This window comes from Bubalus bubalis, chromosome 8, assembly GCF_019923935.1.
Source record: "Bubalus bubalis isolate 160015118507 breed Murrah chromosome 8, NDDB_SH_1, whole genome shotgun sequence".
Taxonomy (NCBI): Eukaryota; Metazoa; Chordata; class Mammalia; order Artiodactyla; family Bovidae; genus Bubalus; species Bubalus bubalis.
Genome location: NC_059164.1, coordinates 82,243,808 through 82,262,156, shown reverse-complemented (window position 1 = coordinate 82,262,156; position 18,349 = coordinate 82,243,808). Strand labels below are relative to the sequence as shown.

The window sequence follows — 18,349 nt, the reverse complement described above, 5'->3', positions numbered from 1 at the left end:
AAGACCATGGTCTTGGGGAAGATGCTGACGGAGGAGATGGGGAGCTGCCCGCATAGTGCACCCTGGAGGCACAAGGACTTGGGGTGGAAGGAGCTGATGAGGTTGGGAACAGTGGTGGGAGAGGCTCCCCTGGACGCGCCCTGGGCCTTGCTCCCTGAGTAGTAACAGAATTCCTTGTTTCAGGGTAGAACTGTCTGTTTGCCCAGTGTTTGAAAAATTGTTACACAATAATGACATAATAGGGGAAAAAACACATATACACTGAGATAACCCAAATCCAAAAAGCAAGCAGAGAATTTCAGTATCAATGGATGATTAAGGAAAGCTGACTCCTTCAGGGACCCTCTGTCACAAGTTCTTCCCGTCACAGCAGGTGCCTGTTCTCCGAAACACACAGGAGGTGATGATGATAAAGTAGACCACACTCGTGAGGAGGAGAAGGAGATAGGTGTAATAGGCAGAGGTGTTCATGAGCTGCAGCTGCAGGGTATCTAGGAGAAATCATTTGATTAGTTACCTGTTCTGTTGAAAGGTCAGTACACAGTAATGGGAGGAGGCCATAATTATTTCTGATGACCTACTGTGAAGTGTTACCCCTGCACCACCAAACGCCAAAGAAAACAAGTACAAGCACCATGAACACCACTGCCAGGACAATTCAGAATCCAGTTGGCAATTCAAGTCAATCAACAACCTCAGCTAAATTCACTAGACTCTTCCAAAATATTAAAAAAAAAAAAAGTTGTGTTTTTAAAGAATGAGTCCAAAAGGAAAAATATTTGTGATAAATAGCATTTAGCATTTTTTGCCCCCCTCCCACATCGCTGAGTAATAATAACAGGTTATATTCATTAATGACTAATCAAACACTTATTTTGAGAGCTTTGCATGTAAAATTCCACTCTTATTTAAGCTTTAAGATAACCTATGAAATTATTGTGCTTCCCTATTCAGAAAATGAAGATCATGGCATCCGGTCCCACCACTTCATGGGAAATAGATGGGGAAACAGTGGAAACAGTGTCAGACTTTATTTTTTTGGGCTCCAAATTCACTGCAGATAGTGACTGTAGCCATGAAATTAAAAGACACTTACTCCTTGGAAGGAAAGTTATGACCAACCTAGATAGCATATTTAAAAGCAGAGACATTACTTTGCCAACAAAGGTCGGTCTAGTCAAGGCTATGGTTTTTCCAGTGGTCATGTATGGATGTGAGAGTTGGACTATGAAGAAGGCTGAGCGCCAAAGAATTGATGCTTTTGAACTGTGGCGTTGGAGAAGACGCTTGAGAGTCCCTTGGACTGCAAGGAGATCCAACCAGTCCATTCTGAAGGATATCAGCCCTGGGATTTCTTTGGAAGGAATGATGCTAAAGCTGAAACTCTAGTATTTTGGCCACCTCATGCGAAGAGTTGACTCATTGGAAAAGAGTCTGGTGCTGGGAGGGATTGGGGGCAGGAGGAGAAGGGGACAACAGAGGATGAGATGGCTGGATGGCATCACTGACTTGATGGACATGAGTCTGAGTGAACTCTGGGAGTTGGTGATGGACAGGGAGGCCTGGCATGCTGCAATTCATGGGGTCGCAAAGAGTCGGACACAATTGAGCGACTGAACTGAACTGAATGGCTCAGATGGTAAAGAATCCACCCGCAATGCAGGAAACCTGGGTTCAATCCCTGGGTTGGGAAGATCCCCTGGAGGAGGGCATGGCAACCCACTCCACTATTCTTGCCTGGAGAATCCCAATGGAGAGAGGAACCTGTTGGACTACAGTCCATGGGGTCACAAAGAGTTGAAACATAACTGAGTGACTAAGCACAGCAGAGCATGAGATTATTAGTTTCAATCACATTTTACAAGTAAACTGAGCACAGAGAAAAATAATTGGCCTGAGGTCACACATTTAGAAAGTACCAGAAACCACATTTCAATCCCAGCAACATGACTTTGAAGAACACATTTTTAGCTGCTCTGTAATCCTGCAACTCTGTGTGCAATTGACACACCAGACATCAAAGTTAAGCATAAATATCAAATTGAATTGCTTATTTGTGAGGATCTGAGCCATTATATGTTGTGTATAAATGAGGTTCCTAAGAAGGATACAAGTCATGGAAATCTGGTTGTGATATAGTGTAGTGGGCAGAAGGTTTTGGTAAAGAGGATATTTTATTAAATGGAAGAAGGTCTTTAGTCCAAAATTCCTGAAACATCAGGAGCTCATGCCTCACTCACCTGTCTGTCTTGAATGTCTAACAACATGGCTGTGATGTTATAGGATAATTGCACTTATGTGTCTCTGAAGTTTTGCAAGAAATATATGCTGTCAAAAAACAATTAACAGCACTAATGATGGGCCTGACTTGGCTACTCATTGAGTTTCTTCCTGTGGAAATTTCTCTTTCCCACACTTCATCTTCATAGAGTTGGAACTCCAGAGTCACTAGCATTTGGTATGGAAAGGATCTCAGGAGGTGACCTGCTCATAACTAACTCCCCTCAGTCAGGTCAGGTATTAGCTGAATTCTGGGTCCTCTGGTACTTGGAATGGAGGAGGGATCAGCAGGGCTAGAGCCAGAGATTCTAAATGCACTTGGAACCTTCATGAAGGGAGAAGGGGCCACCAACTAGTACTGATTCTGTGCCAGCTAAATGGATACCCTATCGGAGACACTCCACATATGTGATCTTATATCTCCAGTAACTGAGTTCAGTCTACTATTGTTTCCAGCTGGCATATGAGGGCAGTATTTCTCAGAAATGTAAGTAATTTACCCATTTTTCATGAAGCTAATAATAAAAGAATTTGGGACTGTGATATTCGGAAGCCCATGCACTTAACACCCCTGCCCATGGGTTCATCCTGTCTCAGGACCTTGGCTTTGGGAGTCTTGCTCTATGTCTACCTCTTAGAAGAGGAATAGAGAACTGAGTAAGTTGTGTGAACCATTGATTCAGATGGACTAAGTTGAATCCCCAGATCTAGCTGTGTGACTTTGTACAAAGGACTGAACTAATTTTGTCACATTGCCCTGATTGCAAAATGTTGGGAAAATATTGTACCACCTCATAGGAGTGGTTATGAGGAGAAAACAGAGTATACGTGAAAGATATAGCAATACACTTTGTGTATATCAAGCTCTCAGTGTCAGTTCATGTATTAGATGCAAACACGGGCTAAAACTCAAATGTCTAGAAGCAACTTGTAATCACATTTCTCTAGTCACTACAAACAAAAGCTACGCAACTGAGTGAAGCCCACAGTTGAAGTAATTCAGAACCTATCACTACATCCTCAAAACTCCAAAACCAACATTTACTGTACTAAGATGACTCTTAGGGAATGATGGAATTACTTAAAATATGATACCATCCATTCTACAATATCCAGACTTTCTGGCTTTCTATCTTAAACCAAAGAAGTACAAAAGTTAAGTTTATTTAGAGGGGAAAAGTGCTATAACATGACACAAAGGCAAAACTTACTGCTTTCATCTTTCAGACACACTTTTGTAGAATTATTATCAGCAGTGACTTCTAGAAGAAAAGAGAGCAAGTATTAATCAATTGTATTGTCAATTGTTCTTATCTATTATTAGACATTGGCACATATATGATTAAGTATATGTGTGTTAATATATATGTATATATAAGGTAAAATTTGCTAGCACAAATAGGGGAGATACTCTGATTAAATGTATGAACTCCACAATTCCAGGAATAGTTGCTTTTTCCTACCATTAAGCAGGGAAGTTCAAGAGGTAATTTGATCAGGAGGGAAAAAGTGCTGTAGGATTTCATAAAGGCAAACAAAAGCAAAAACTTACCACTTTCATCTTTCAGACAAGCTTTTTTAGAACCAGTACCGGTAACTTCTAGAAACAATGGAAGCAAGTATTAATCGTCTGTCCTTGCCCATTATTTTACAATGTGTACATATGTATGTAAAATGTGTGTGTCTGTTATATATAAATATATATATATGTATATAATCTGCTGACAGTGAGACAGTAGAGATAGTCATTAAAACTATGACAATAAGCCCCACAATTCCAGATAATTCGTCTTTTGTACTTTTAGCCAGAGAAGTTCAAAAGATAAATAGATTAGAAAGGAAATAAAAGACTAAAGCAGGACATAAAGGCAATCATCTACAAAAACTTACTGCTTTCATGGTTTAAACAGTCACTGGGAGACTCAGTGGTAGGGACAATTGAGCTGACAACTACAAGAAATGAAAAAAGTATTAGTCAATTATTTGTGCCCATTATTTGACATTGTATGTGTTTATACATGTGTTATTGTAATATATACATATATATGTATATATATAGATAATCTGCTGAGAGAGACAGTTATTAAAAATATGAGCCCTACAGTTCCAAAACTAGTTGGTCTGATTCCATGTAATTCATAGATTTCATTTGCATATAGTTTTCTACACATGGAAATGTTGAAGTTCATGAAGGCTACATTTTACCATAACTGGAGGGTAAATACCCAATGGCATCCTATTTTCCTTCTGTATTCATAGCTCCTAGCACTGTGCTTACCACAAAGTAGGTGTTGGAAAAATACTTGTTGCAAAGACAAGTAATCAGGAAAAGTGGCTGCTCCATAACTTCAGCACCCACTGCCAAGATGAAGAATTGCTACCAAATAAAAGTCATTCAAAGCTAGAGTCCTCAAGGGAATCCCACGTTTGAAGGAGTTAGGCTAAGGCATATTTCCCATCAAGCAAAAGAAAGCCCTGAAGCTTTCCAAAGCACACACGTCCTCACTATCCTTAGCTCATGGACATGATTTTTCTGTAGTTGTGGGGCTTATGGGCGTAACGAAAGCAATGTTAACAAGGTTAATAGCTGAGTGACTGTAACTGGGCCAGGCACTCGCTTAACACTTCACATGCATTATCTTCTTTAATCCCCCAGTGACACTGGAGTGATTTGTGTTTTGGAGGATTCTATGTTACAAAGGAGGAAATAAGAATTAGAGGGTAACTGGCGGAGAGTCGTATCAGTGATACCAGTGGTGGCAGAGACACCATTCAAAGGATGGTTGCTGGGGATTAAATGAGACAGAGCAAGTGGAGAGTACTCTAAAAATAAGCCTTAGAAAAAGAAATTAACCTATGCAAAGACAACAGAATTCCACCATTGTGGACATTAAAAACATTTTCTCTTCTAGAGATCTTAATTATTCTTAACAATGACCTTTTTATTACAGGAGCTCAGCATTTCTTTCCAGGGGTAAAAAAAATAGATCAAATCACATTTTTAGTTATCTGTCTTGATAAAACTTGAAGTGAGAATTTTATTCATGAGTAATGTCAAAGAAAAATACAACCATATTAGTACAAAATTTTTTTAAAAGATCATGGACTGTGGGATGGAGGAAAACAGTCACAGAAGTTGTTTGGTTTATTGCCTTTCTCCTGGATGGGTTCATGTCCACATGGATACAGTCTGGTATGTTTTTTATGCCCTCAACGAGATATTTTTTTCCCTATAATCTAAAACTTGGATTTGAGGTATGAATGCTTTGGAGTAAATCCCAAGAATGAAAATACAAGTAGAGTCATGTTTTGATGTTAAAGTATCCTCAAGAACTGACTTTAATAAGTCCCTTTCTTTCCTTATAATGATTTTATTCATTCAAAGGTAAATAGGGGCTTCCCCGGTGTCTCCGTGGTAAAGAATCTGCCTGCCAATGCAAGAAGCATGGGTTTGATCCCTGATCTAAGAGGATCCCACATACCATAGAGCAACTAAGCCCATGCGCCACAGCTATTGAGCCTGCACTCAAGAGCCTGGGAGCTGCAACTATGGAGCCCATGTGCCACAACCACTGAAGCCCACAAGCCCCAGAGCCCGTGCTCTGCAACAAGAGAAACCACTGCAGTGAGAAGCCCACGCACTGCAACTAGAGAAAAGCCCGTGCAGCAACGAAGAACCAGTGCAGCAAAATAGCGATGAAGACCTAGTGCAGCAAAATAGAAAATAAATAAATTTTTAAAATTATTAGAAGATAAACAAATTTCTTACTACCATGCATTGATTGAGGTAGAAACAATAAAGAAACAAAGTTTTGTAATAAACTTCATGTGTTTATGATAAGTTCAATTTCTCAGTAAAGGCTGGTTGAAAACTAGGACCAGATTAATTTTATTTCTCTTCAAAATCATTTCATCAGTCTGTACTTCCATGTTATATTCTTAGCTTTTATCAAAAACACAAAGCTTCTAAGAAACAGCGTTAGAAATCTGCGTTAGCAGAAATGCCCTCATTAGTTTTCCTGCCGTTAGAACTACTTGCAAAGCATTGTTTCAGAAGTTGTGTCAGGTAAAACACATTATGAACTGGGGCTTCTCTCCAATATGGTCATTGTCACAGTGACTCATTTTTTCCTGACTACAAGAAAATTAAAACCTAGTAGGACAAGCAGAGCTGTGGTTACATTAGATGGCACTTAGCAAATTTGCTTCCTCTCTATTTATAAAGAGTAGAAATAACAATTTAGGGCTGTTTTTGTATTCTTACTTTTAATTAGTTTTAGGAAAGGATACAAATAGATTTGATGAATATGAGAATAAATATATCTATGTCATGCTTTGGAACGTTTTCTCTGGTGCTATTCTATTTGCTCTTCATCGCAGCCCCAGGACAAAGCCAAGGCAAGTGTTCAAACCTAATTTGATCAGTGGACAAACTGAGGATCAGGGAAGAGATAGGCTTGCTTCAGAAATCTGGACTTGTGCCCAGTAAAAGTCTATGTACATTTGATTAAGCACGTGGTTCCCACTGCTTAAAAAGGGCTTCCTAACCACAGGAAAGGCACAGCAATGATTCCTAATTAGGGACACTCTGGGGCGTTTGGTCTGCTAGGTGAATACTGAGGACTCTCAGTCCAGAGTCCTGTGAGTTACAGGATCACTGCCAGGGCCAACGCACTTCCAGCCCTCTGCCCAACATCTGCATCACACGGTCTCCTTTGGTACACCTTGCCCAAATCACAAGTAACCCTGAGTGATTAAGAGACAGGTGGTGTTGGAGAAGACTCTTGAGAGTCCCTTGGACTGCAAGGAGATCCAACCAGTCCATTCTGAAGGAGATCAGCCCTGGGATTTCTTTGGAAGGAATGATGCTGAAGCTGAAACTCCAGTACTTTGGCCACCTCATGCAAAGAGTTGACTCATTGGAAAAGACTCTGATGCTGAGAGGGATTGGGGGCAGGAGGAGAAGGGGACGACAGAGGATGAGATGGCTGGATGGCATCACTGACTCGATGGACATGAGTCTGAGTGAACTCCGGGAGTTGGTGATGGACAGGGAGGCCTGGCGTGCTGCGATTCATGGGGTCGCAAAGAGTCAGACACAACTGAGCGACTGATCTGATCTGATCTGATCTGATATTCTCTTGACTGTAGTGCATCCTTCTGGGAGAGTAATTCACCTGAGTGTGTTCATCCACATTCCCTCTAGGCCTGGCACATGCTAGGGCTACAATGAGAGTTTGTGAGAAGCATTTTCCAATGGCAAGAAATGCATTCTTTATGTAGAATGAGAATAAGTCTGTATACTTTAGCCTCACCCCATCTCTAATTACAAAATTTTAGCTTATCTTATGGTGATATGTAAAATACAAATTTCAAAAACCTAAAAACATAATAAAACCCCAGGAGTCTAATTATTCTACATTTTGTTGAACTGCAATCTGCCTCCATCATACAAACACCGTTTTATCATTTAATAATTCATTGTTGTGGAATTGTACCTTGCATAAAGCAGGATTAAAGTGACACTGACTTTATTTGCTGAGTAGAACATTCCCAAAAGATGCATACATGTTCTCATTTCCTGATCAGCCAAGGTCATCCACAGTGGAGATTTGTTATGTGCTAAGTTGGAGAAGGCAATGGCACCCCACTCCAGTACTCTTACCTGGAAAATCCCATGGGCGGAGGAGCCTGGTGGGCTTGCAGTCCATGGGGTCGTTAAGAGTCAGACACGACTGAGCAACTTCACTTTCACTTTTCACTTTCATGCATTGCAGAAGGAAATGGCAACCCACTCCAGTGTTCTTGCCTGGAGAATCCCAGGGATGGGGGAGCCTGGTGGGCTGCCGTCTATAGGGTCGCATAGAGTCGGACATGACTGAAGCGACTTAGCAGCAGCAGCAGCAAGTTGCTAGATATTTTCACAGATGTTGTTTCCTTAAATCCATACAACAACTTTAAGAAACATTACTATGATCTTAATATTTTGGAAGATGAAACCAAATCTGAAAAGGTTAAGTAACATTTTTTTTCATATTTATGTATCAAAGCCTGCTGCTGCTACTGCTGCTAAGTCGCTTCAGTCGTGTCCGACTCTGTGCGACCCCATAGATGGCCTCCTACCAGGCTCCCCCGTCCCTGGGATTCTCCAGGCAAGAACACTGGAGTGGGTTGCCATTTCCTTCTCCAATGCATGAAAGAGAAAAGTGAAAGTGAAGTCGCTCAGTCGTCTCCGACTCTTAGCAACCTCATGTACTGCAGCCCACCAGGCTCCTCCGTCCATGGGATTTTCCAGACAAGAGTACTGGAGTGGGGTGCCATTGCCTTCTCTGGTATCAAAGCCTATCCCACTTTAATTCTGTGGGAGAGACAGCAGAACATTTATGCTACCATTAAATAAAACATCATTTTATAAAGACATTTGTTTGTTTTTCATTAATGCTTAACAGAAAAAGTGGTGTATTTTATTTGAAAAACAGGGTTCTGTTTTATGTTTATTCACATACCTTCATTTATTGAAGGAAAAAGAATCTCTTGATTAATTCCTCCTATATTTCTCTCATGTTGGACGACACAGATATGTTCTTTTTCCATGGAGTTTTCAGTCACGGTCAGCCAGCTGAGCTTCATGTATGTGTCAGTAGTCTTCATGGTATTTCCCTGCTGGGATGGCAGAGCTTTGTTGCCATCCTTTTCTTTCCAATAAACCTTAATAATATCAGGGAAAAATTTCTCCAGAAGACAAAGGTATGTTCCAGTCTTACTGTGATTGATTTCAGCAATTGAAGGAAGAAAAATAGTGGGCTTGGGTGAAATGTCTGTAGCAAGGTTTCTATCTGTGGGGGGAAATAAAATATAATTAAAAAGAATCATTAGAGCAACACTAACATTTTGAGATTTGGAAAAACCTAGCAAGTAATAACAGAGAAGGCAATGGCACCCCACTCCAGTACTCTTGCCTGGAAAATCCCATGGACAGAAGAGCCTGGTAGGCTACAGTCCATGGGGTCGCTCAGAGTCAGACGCGACTGAAGTGACTTAGCAGCAGCAGCAGCAGCAAGTAATAAGGCTTCCCAGGTAGCCCAGTGGAAAAGAATCCACTGCCAATGCAGGAGACACAAGAGATGTGGATTCAGTTCCCGGGTTGGAAAGATCCCCTGGAGAAGGAAATGGCAACCCACTCCAGTACTCTTGCCTGGAAAATTTCATGGACAGAGGGGCCTGGCAGGCTACAGTCCATGGGGTAGCAAAGAGTCTGACACAAGTGAATGACTGAGAGCAGCACAGCGAGTGGTAAAAGAAAGGCATCATTGAACCAGTGCTCATGGTGGCCTTTCATCCACAATAGATTGTCAGATGCGTATTATTGTTCTTATCTTTGATGGAAAGAAAAGTTCAAGACTTCATGTAACTTGCCCAAAGTCACAGCTGTTGAGTAGTAAAGCTAGATTATACCTTGACCTTCATTTTTCTCCATTTGTAAAGATGGTGTATGACTATTAAATACCCCATGTAAACACTCCATATCAAGGCTTCCAAAATTCATGAATACATTTACTGTTTTGTCAGCTTATTTTTTTTGTTTGTTTTTTGACCATACTATGCAACATGCCGTATCTTAGTTCCTGCACCATGGATTGAACCTGTGCCTCCTACAGTAGAAGTGCGAAGTCCCAACCGCTGGACTGCCAGGGAAATCCTGATTTAAAAAAAAAAAAAAAATTCTCTTTTGCTCTATCACAGTGGAGCCTCTTTTGGAGTAAATGGGTGGGTTGTGGGAATGGGAATGGAGAAGGAGATCAGGTAACTCTGTTGGTTTCTCTATCTGTGAGACTCTTTGATGCCTTCTAAACTACTTTCCTTTCCCATCTTATCTTGTATTTTAACTTATGCTCTCTTTCGCCAAATGACACATTCTTATGTTCTGAAACTCGGTGGAAACTCATTCATTTAACTGATTCTGGGATGCACCATATTTGTTTTATTTCCTACAAAAATAAACACCCAGAGAAGTTTATCATTTTTAAAAAGTGATATGCAATTGCTTTTTAAAATGGACTCAGTGTCCACAGGTATGTGACAATGTATGAAGTTAACTTTTCTCTCCAAATGTGGGTCTCATGCCCAATTCTTAAGTGCTGGAATTCTCTTTATTTTTAATTCTATATAACCTCTCAATTTTATATCTGAACCACTCCAGATTTTTTAGTAGAGCAGTACATTATTTACAGTGCCTTGAATGTGGAAGCAAAATAGCTATATTTCTAAAACTTCTATTTAAAATGTACAATTAATCCCAAACTCCTAATTTGGGATTAACAGATAGCACAATACTATATATAAAATAGATAAAACAATAAGGACCTACTATATAGCACAGGGAACTATATCCAATATCTTGTAATAACCTTGTAATAATAGAAAGAACCTGAAAAAGACTATACACACACAGATGCACACACACACACACACACACACACACATGTATAAATGAATCATTCTGCTGTACACCTGAAACTCACACAATGTAGTAAATCAACTATACTTCCATTTTTAAAAAAAGTATTATTTTCAGAAGAGCTTCCGCGTGGCTCAGCGGTAAAGAATTCATCTGCAATGCAGCAGATGCAGGAAAAGTAGGTGAGATTCCTGGGTTGGGAAGATCCCCTAGAGGAGAAAGTGGCAACCCACTCCAGTATTATTGCCTGGAGCATCCCATGGACAGAGGAGCCTGGTGGGCAACAGTTCATGGGTCACAATGAGTCAGACATAACTGAAGCAACTGAGCACACCTTATGTTCAGAAATGCTCTTACACTAAACTTACCAAGTAATGCATTTATCAGAATTTTGTCTCAATTCAGAAAGTTCACCAAAAGCACATTTTATTTTGGAATTTCATCTAAATTCAGGAATAATATACAATATTTTGACTCTCATTTGAACCTACCGTATAAGGCTGCTGAACTGCTTTGGAGCACCACTATTTGCTCTTTTCCGCCTACTGAATAGAGTGTATATCCCAACCAGGAATTGAGTCTGTGTCCCCAGCACTAGAAGGTGGAATCTTAACCACTGACCCACCAGGGAAGCCCCTCATTGGGAAACATCTTAAGAAAAGAAAAATTGGACTTCTCACATGAGAAGAAAAGAATTATTCAGAATTTCTGCCTGTGCAGCAAAGCTCCTGATTTTTCTACTAAATCAGTAAACACACGGTGTTGATTTTTTACTGATGCTTTAAATATAGTTGGCTCTTAATGTGTTTATTTTAATGTTATGCATCTTCCTTTTAGAACAAGTAGTACTTTATTCATTATCATAGCAAGACACTGTGTATTTCTCCAACCATATACTATGCTGACATTTACCTGTTCTCTTTTTTTTTCTTCTCCCTTTTCCTTTATAAATTAGATAATTAGAACTATTTCATTTTTAAATAGCAGTTTCAAATTCATGATATGTCCCTCTATATTTGACTTCACTTCTTGATCACTTTCTTTATAAATTAAAACTTTTTTTCTGATAAATATGAGCATGAAGCCCAAACTTATTGACTATATATTTTAGAGCCAATAAATATTGTTGTTAGAAATGATACCAAGTAAGCTAAAGGATTAAGATTTAAACCACATAGAACAACAAGACATATTTAAAAAAATACATTTTAATCTAATTTTTCTTGCTAAGTAGACAAGAACCTGCTAAAGAGAGACAAATCCCCCCGAATTCAATTCTGTGTGTGTGTGAGTGGACAGTAAGATAACTTTTCATCTGAGGAGTCAGAAGTACAGCTGCATTCTCTGGAGAATGTCAGTGCTGTCAACAGTTCTGCAAAAAAGTCTCCCTCCTGGAGGCCATTTTCACTTTACATTTGAATAAACACCTATCCAGCACCTGTGAGGTGTTAGCCAATGTGCTAAGTACTTTATTCACATTATCTCATTCAATTCTCCTACTACCCTGCTGAATATACACTGTTATCCTATTTTTATGGATTAGGAGACTGAGGCCAGAGAATCACCCCCATGTTCACATAAGTAGTTAGTGGTGGGTCAGAAGCTCCAGGTCAGCCTGACTCGAAAGGCCATGTTTTTGAAAATACATCTTCAGCATCAGAAAAGGAAACCTGTCTACTCACAAAACTTAGCTGTAATGACAAACTTCAGCCTTGGGCCAAACACTTTCATGACTATTACATATAATACATTATTGTTTAGTTGCTAAGTCGTGTCCCACTCTTGCGACTCCATGGACAGTACCCCTCCAGGCTCCTCTGTCTGTGGGATTTTCCAGGCAAGAATGCCACATGGGCCCTTTATTGAAGTCCACATGGATACAAAGCCAAATCCTATTACAATATTCGCACAGTGTTGTCTACACGCTTCTTTACTATCAGATCAGATCAGATCAGATCAGTTGCTCAGTCGTGTCCGACTCTTTGCGACCCCATGAATCGCAGCACGCCAGGCCTCCTTGTCCATCACCAACTCCCAGAGTTCACTCAAACTCACGTCCATCGAGTCAGTAATGCCATCCAGCCATCTCATCCTCTGTTGTCCCCTTCTCCTCCTGCCCCCGATCCCTCCCAGCATCAGAGTCTTTTCCAACTTGTAAAATCTCTCCTAAATCTAATCCCCAACCACATACCCATTTTTTGTGGCTTTCATTCTCATTTAATTGTTCCTCACTTTCCCTCTATTACCTTGGGAAAAAATTACATTCTCTGATACCTACCTGTGACAACAAGTTTTGTTCCAACGTTGAAGTTTTTTTTGTAATTATTACACAGTGATTCAGGCTGTATCAAAAACTTTAGACTAATTTAGCTTCACCGATTCCTTCAAATTCTAGTGGAATTATGATGGCCTGGAATTCAAGACACCAGGATTCAGGTCCTAGTTCATTTTGCTCCTAACAAGTTCTGGGGCTGAGCAAATCAAATAAGCTAAACCCTTAGATACTTCATTTATTTGTAAAAGATGTTATTACTGTTAAGTCAATTGAACATCCTTATCACAGTTGCAGTGAGATCAAAACAAAACAAGAACTAAAGAGTGATTTGAATAAAAATAATATGGAGATAAGATACTATAAAAATTACTGTATTATCATTATTATTAGCATTTTTATTTCTGATAATTGTGGTCCAACATGACATTTTAATAACATGGGACCAAATTTTGCATACCCTGATAGGAATTCAGTGTCTAGGGTTTGCAATTAGATTTGTAGCAACTAATGATTTGTTTGCTTTACTCTATGCTGTAATATGTCTAGACCTCTCAAAACCATCATCACAGCTTTTCATATACCCAATTAATATGCAATCATTTGTTTATTCTTATTTGCTGTATTTCCACATTTAAGAAAGCCAAAGAGAACATTGGCTGAAGCAGGCAGTACATGGAACTTCTTCACTGGCGTTGTCCAAAATAAATGGCATTTTTTTCCCCCATTAACAGCACATCTACTGGCATTCCAAGCTTTTACCTGAAATTTCAGCCTCAAACTGACTTCTACCTAATTTATGCCCAGAGTTCAACTTGCAACTCTGGGCACTGAACCTTAAGACAGAATGACTAAGAGAAATGGCCTGGTCCAAATAAAGATGTCCAGTACTCAAATCCTCCTATTGTCTCCTTGGATCACTAAAATGTTACCTGCCTTCCTGCTAAGGGTCACCATCTGTGGATGACATTAAATGTTGGAGGACATAGCATCGATGTACTGGGAGTATGAATGTATTTATTTAAAGACCATTTCTTCCATTTTATAAAATGGAAGTTGAAGGCAATGTCCCCTTTTTATTTATTTATTTTGCAATGTCCACTTTTTACTTCACTTTCCTCCTAAAGACTGCTGCATTGAAGTTCTTTTCTAATTTTGTGGAGGGAAAAGCATATCATATTTGAAAATTTGGTGTGTTTATCAGTTAACAAAAAGTATGTATTCCACTACATTTTTTTCTGCTTTCTTATTTCTTTTTCTTACTTGCTTCTTTTGTATTGAGATAGAACTAACACATATTCTGAGTATTTAATAAATGCATATTCAATATGACTTACATGATCTTTTGGGCATAAAGAGAGGTCATCTCAGTGCCATGATTAAAAGCAAAAGCATTGTTTTCACACATGAGTAGCAATACAAAGTATGTGCTATGACAACACTGTAGTTAATTGAAGGTCAGACTACAGAGAGTAAATATTCAAGATATAAAAACATGACAATGTTTCTAATATCATGTAATGGTCCAGTCCACTTACTTCAGAATAAACAAGTCTCTGTGTGAGTGTGAAAGTCATTCAGTCATGTCTCTTTGCGACCCTATGGACTATGCAATCCATGGAATTCTCCAGGCCAGAATACTCAAGTGAGTAGCCTTTCCCTTCTCCAGGGTACCTTCCCAACCCAGGGATCGAACCCAGGTCTCTCGCATTGCAAGCAGACTCTTTACCAGCTGAGCCACAAGGGAATCCCTATTGGATCCCAAACTTTGCCAGTGGTAACTAGTCATGTGACTTACAGCATTTAAATGAACTTCTCTAAACCTCAGTTTCCTTATCTATGAAATGAGAATGAAAGGATTCCTGTTGAGGAAAAGATAAGGCATTTAAATACTTATCACGGTGCCTGGCCCTCAGTAAATATAGCTAATATTGACTAATATTAAAATTCTCTTTAATGGGATGGTTTCGAGGCCATTTCATCAGTCTTCCACCAAACAAAAGGTGTAGATCTTACAAGCAATAACTATTACATTGGGCTTCCCTGATGGTTGAGTGTTAAACAGTCTGCCTGCCAATGTAGGCAACATGAGTTCAATCCCTGAGTCAGGAAGATCCCCTTGAGAAAGAAATGGCAACCCATTCCAGTATTCTTGCCTGGGAAATCCCATGGACAAAAGAGTCTGGTGGGCTACAGTTCATGGGGTCACAAAGGAGCCAGACATGACTTAATGGTTCAACAACAACACAGCTATTTAATCAATTAAGAAAGGAAACAAGTTCATCAAGGTGTCCTGCCTCTCTGCAGCCATAGATCATAGAACATAGGTCCCCATTAAGCCAGAATTTCAAACACTTTTCCACTAGAATAGAAATGGTTTGTTTGAGTGTTATCCTTGTTCTATCTGTCACGTTCACACTTTTATCTCAAGCATCCAGCACAGAAACAATTCAATAAATATTTGCTGAGAGAATGAAAGAGCAAATGATGATATGTAACCATGCACACCATTTTCAAGGACTTTGGAGCTGAAATGACTCAAGCTGACAAACTTGTCCATATCCAAGAAACTTATGGCTGATTCATGTTGAGGTTTGACAGAAAACAACAAAATTCTGTAAAACAATTATCCTTCAGTTAAAAAAATTAATTAATTTAAAAAAGAGATGCAATAGCTCAAGTTTTAAAGACTATCAGCCTACCTCTAAGAAGCTAGAGTAATAAGAAGTGAGATTTATCAAAGTTCTATAGTCATTTACTGTAGAAGCTTTTTGCACTGCTATTAGGGATGAGGTGAAAATCTATATTTGTTTTGCAAGTTATTAGGAGAATGGAGCAGATTTATCTCAAACTCTTGAGAAGAGCTAATTAAAAGAAGAGTAACTCACTTAATAGACCATCTTCAAGAAAAGGAACCTGAGCCAAAAACTTACACTAACATAATAAGCAACATGATAATGGTATAAGAATATTGAAATATAAATGAAACAATAAAACTGAGTCCTTGGAATATTTTATTATCTAGCCTGATCCTATTCTGCGTGTGTGTGTGTGTGTTTTCTAGAAGAAAAATTTCAACTGTTTACAAGCAGGAAAAATAAACCATTTCCAAAGTAGTTTAGTTTCCATATACAGAGACCAGTAGCTGAAAAATTGCTGTTTGTATTCTGAGACCAAGAATGTGGCAGTCAGATAAGGAGGAATCCTAAATTGCTTTTCTCTAAAAACCATCAGTCAGAAATTTCTTGGCTATCCAGGGGTTAGGATTTCGCACTTTCACTACCATGGGCTTGGGTTCGATCTCTGATCAGGGATCTAAGATCCCGCAAGCCCCCAAAATAAAATAAAATAAAATGAAAAGCATCTGTTAGTCTTTCATGACCAAGGTAAAAAATGGAAAAAAGATACTTACCATGGGGAGCTATTATGAGCTTAATTCCTTTTCCAAATATCTTCTTTCATTCTGAGCCATTACCCTGGTTGAAGCTCCTACAATAATCTCAGCCTTCACCTACCTTTATGACATGACTAGCAGTTGAAAACTTTGTACTGGCAATTTTATTCTCTGGGTTCTTTTGAAAGTCCTTGAACATAGGTTTTGTGGTATTTGATGTTTTATTAGTTTTCCTCAGATAAATGGACCCAAATATCTGCTTTCCACAGAGGAGAAATCATTGAAAACACTGATAATACATGAAAAGTGTAAAAGCAGGAAAAGAACACATCATTGCATCAAACAGTTAACTACTGGCCTTTCTAAATTTCCAGGAATAGTATTCAAAGAATTAAGACTTTTTTTTTTTCCAGGTGTTCAGCTCTGTTGAAACAGCTCAGAGTTTACATCAAAGGAAAGACCCTTCTGTTCCCACAAACACCAGGGCTGCTCTGTTAGCAATTTAGGAATGTATTTCTGAAAAGAAGAAACTCTTCAGTAACTGAAAATGCAAATATGCCAACACAAGTGTACTTGAGAAATGTGAACAAAGGTCTCCATTGTTGAATAACGTAATTCTTTACCAGGGCAATGCAAGATGAGAAAATATGTCCTATGACGACTTACTATTTTTCCTAGAATAAAGGAAGAAATTTGTAGAATTCTATCTGCTTTATGATTAGATTCCTTACTAAAACTAAAACTTGAAATATATTTCTCTGATATGTTGAAAGAAAACTCTTAGAGACTGTTCTGTAATCTCAAGCCACTCACCTTAGATCAGGAGGAGAAAGAAATAGCCACAAGCAACTGAATGCTTCTCTGAGCACATATGAACTGTCCAGCTGCCAGAATCCAGACAGGACAGGTCCTGAGATTCCCATGTCGGTGGCAGATCCACCCAGTCCTGGCCTGAGGCCCGTGAGCACTCAATGCCTCTGCCCTGAGGATGAAAGTAAGAAGAGATCATGGTGAGCAGCTGTCCACTCACAGCACCCAACACAATAGAAAAGGATGAGAGACCTGGATGAAAATCATATTTAGAAAGGAATCTTTTTTTAAGGGCTTACCTGGTAGATCACATGGTAAAGAATCTGCCTGTAATGCAGGAGACCTGGGTTCGATCCCTGGGTTGGGAAGATCTGGAGGAGGGAACAGCAACCCACTCCAGTATTCTTGCCTGGAGAATCCCCATGGAAAGAGGAGCCTGGCGGGCTACAGTCCATGGGGTTGCAGAGTTGGACATGACTGAGCGACTAAGCGCATCTCATCTCTTTTTTTAAATTGAAAATTCTGGGTTATTAGTACTTGGGGCTGACATATACTCTTTGCATCTATTATAGACATGAGTGATGCCCACTCATCTCCTTTTTGACATCTTGTCTTCTGTTTTTCCTTATTCTAAGACCATGAGCAGAATTTTGCGAAGCTTTAGGAGTTGTCTGTATTCCAAGACCCATGAGGGATTTAAGTAGTAAAATGTAAAAGAATAGGTAAACAGTTACAAAATCTTTGATTATATTTACAAAATAATACAAGACCATATGAATAAAACAGTACAGGATTTTATTAAAGGGCTGGAAAAAACCTGCATAAGTAGAGGGACATATCATATTCATGAAAGAAAAACTCCATATCATAAACATGCTAATCCTTCCTAAAATCACATAAATTTACTATAATTCCAATCCGAGTTAAGATAAACTTTATTTGTTGTTGTTGTATGTTGTAAGGATTGGGGTTGAGCTAATTATGTTGTAAGAATTTTGAAGCATAAATGAATCAAAAGTCCTACAGAAAACACTCCAAGCATATATTAATGTAAAAATATGATAAGGAATTTTTAAATTGTAGAGAAATGAGAGATTGTTTTAAAACTGGCTTTGAGCTACTGATCATTTGTTGG

General features: G+C 39.1%; 1 gene segment (V, D, J or C); it reads right to left on the bottom strand.

The window, feature by feature from the left end:
* Positions 1–348: 348 nt before the first annotated feature.
* Positions 349–17,327, bottom strand: LOC102396072. The segment is given in 7 exon segments: positions 349–491; positions 3,492–3,542; positions 3,833–3,880; positions 4,171–4,230; positions 8,787–9,116; positions 13,017–13,099; positions 17,218–17,327. Coding segments are annotated over 7 exon segments (825 nt in total).
* Between the last annotated feature and the right edge of the window lie 1,022 nt (positions 17,328–18,349).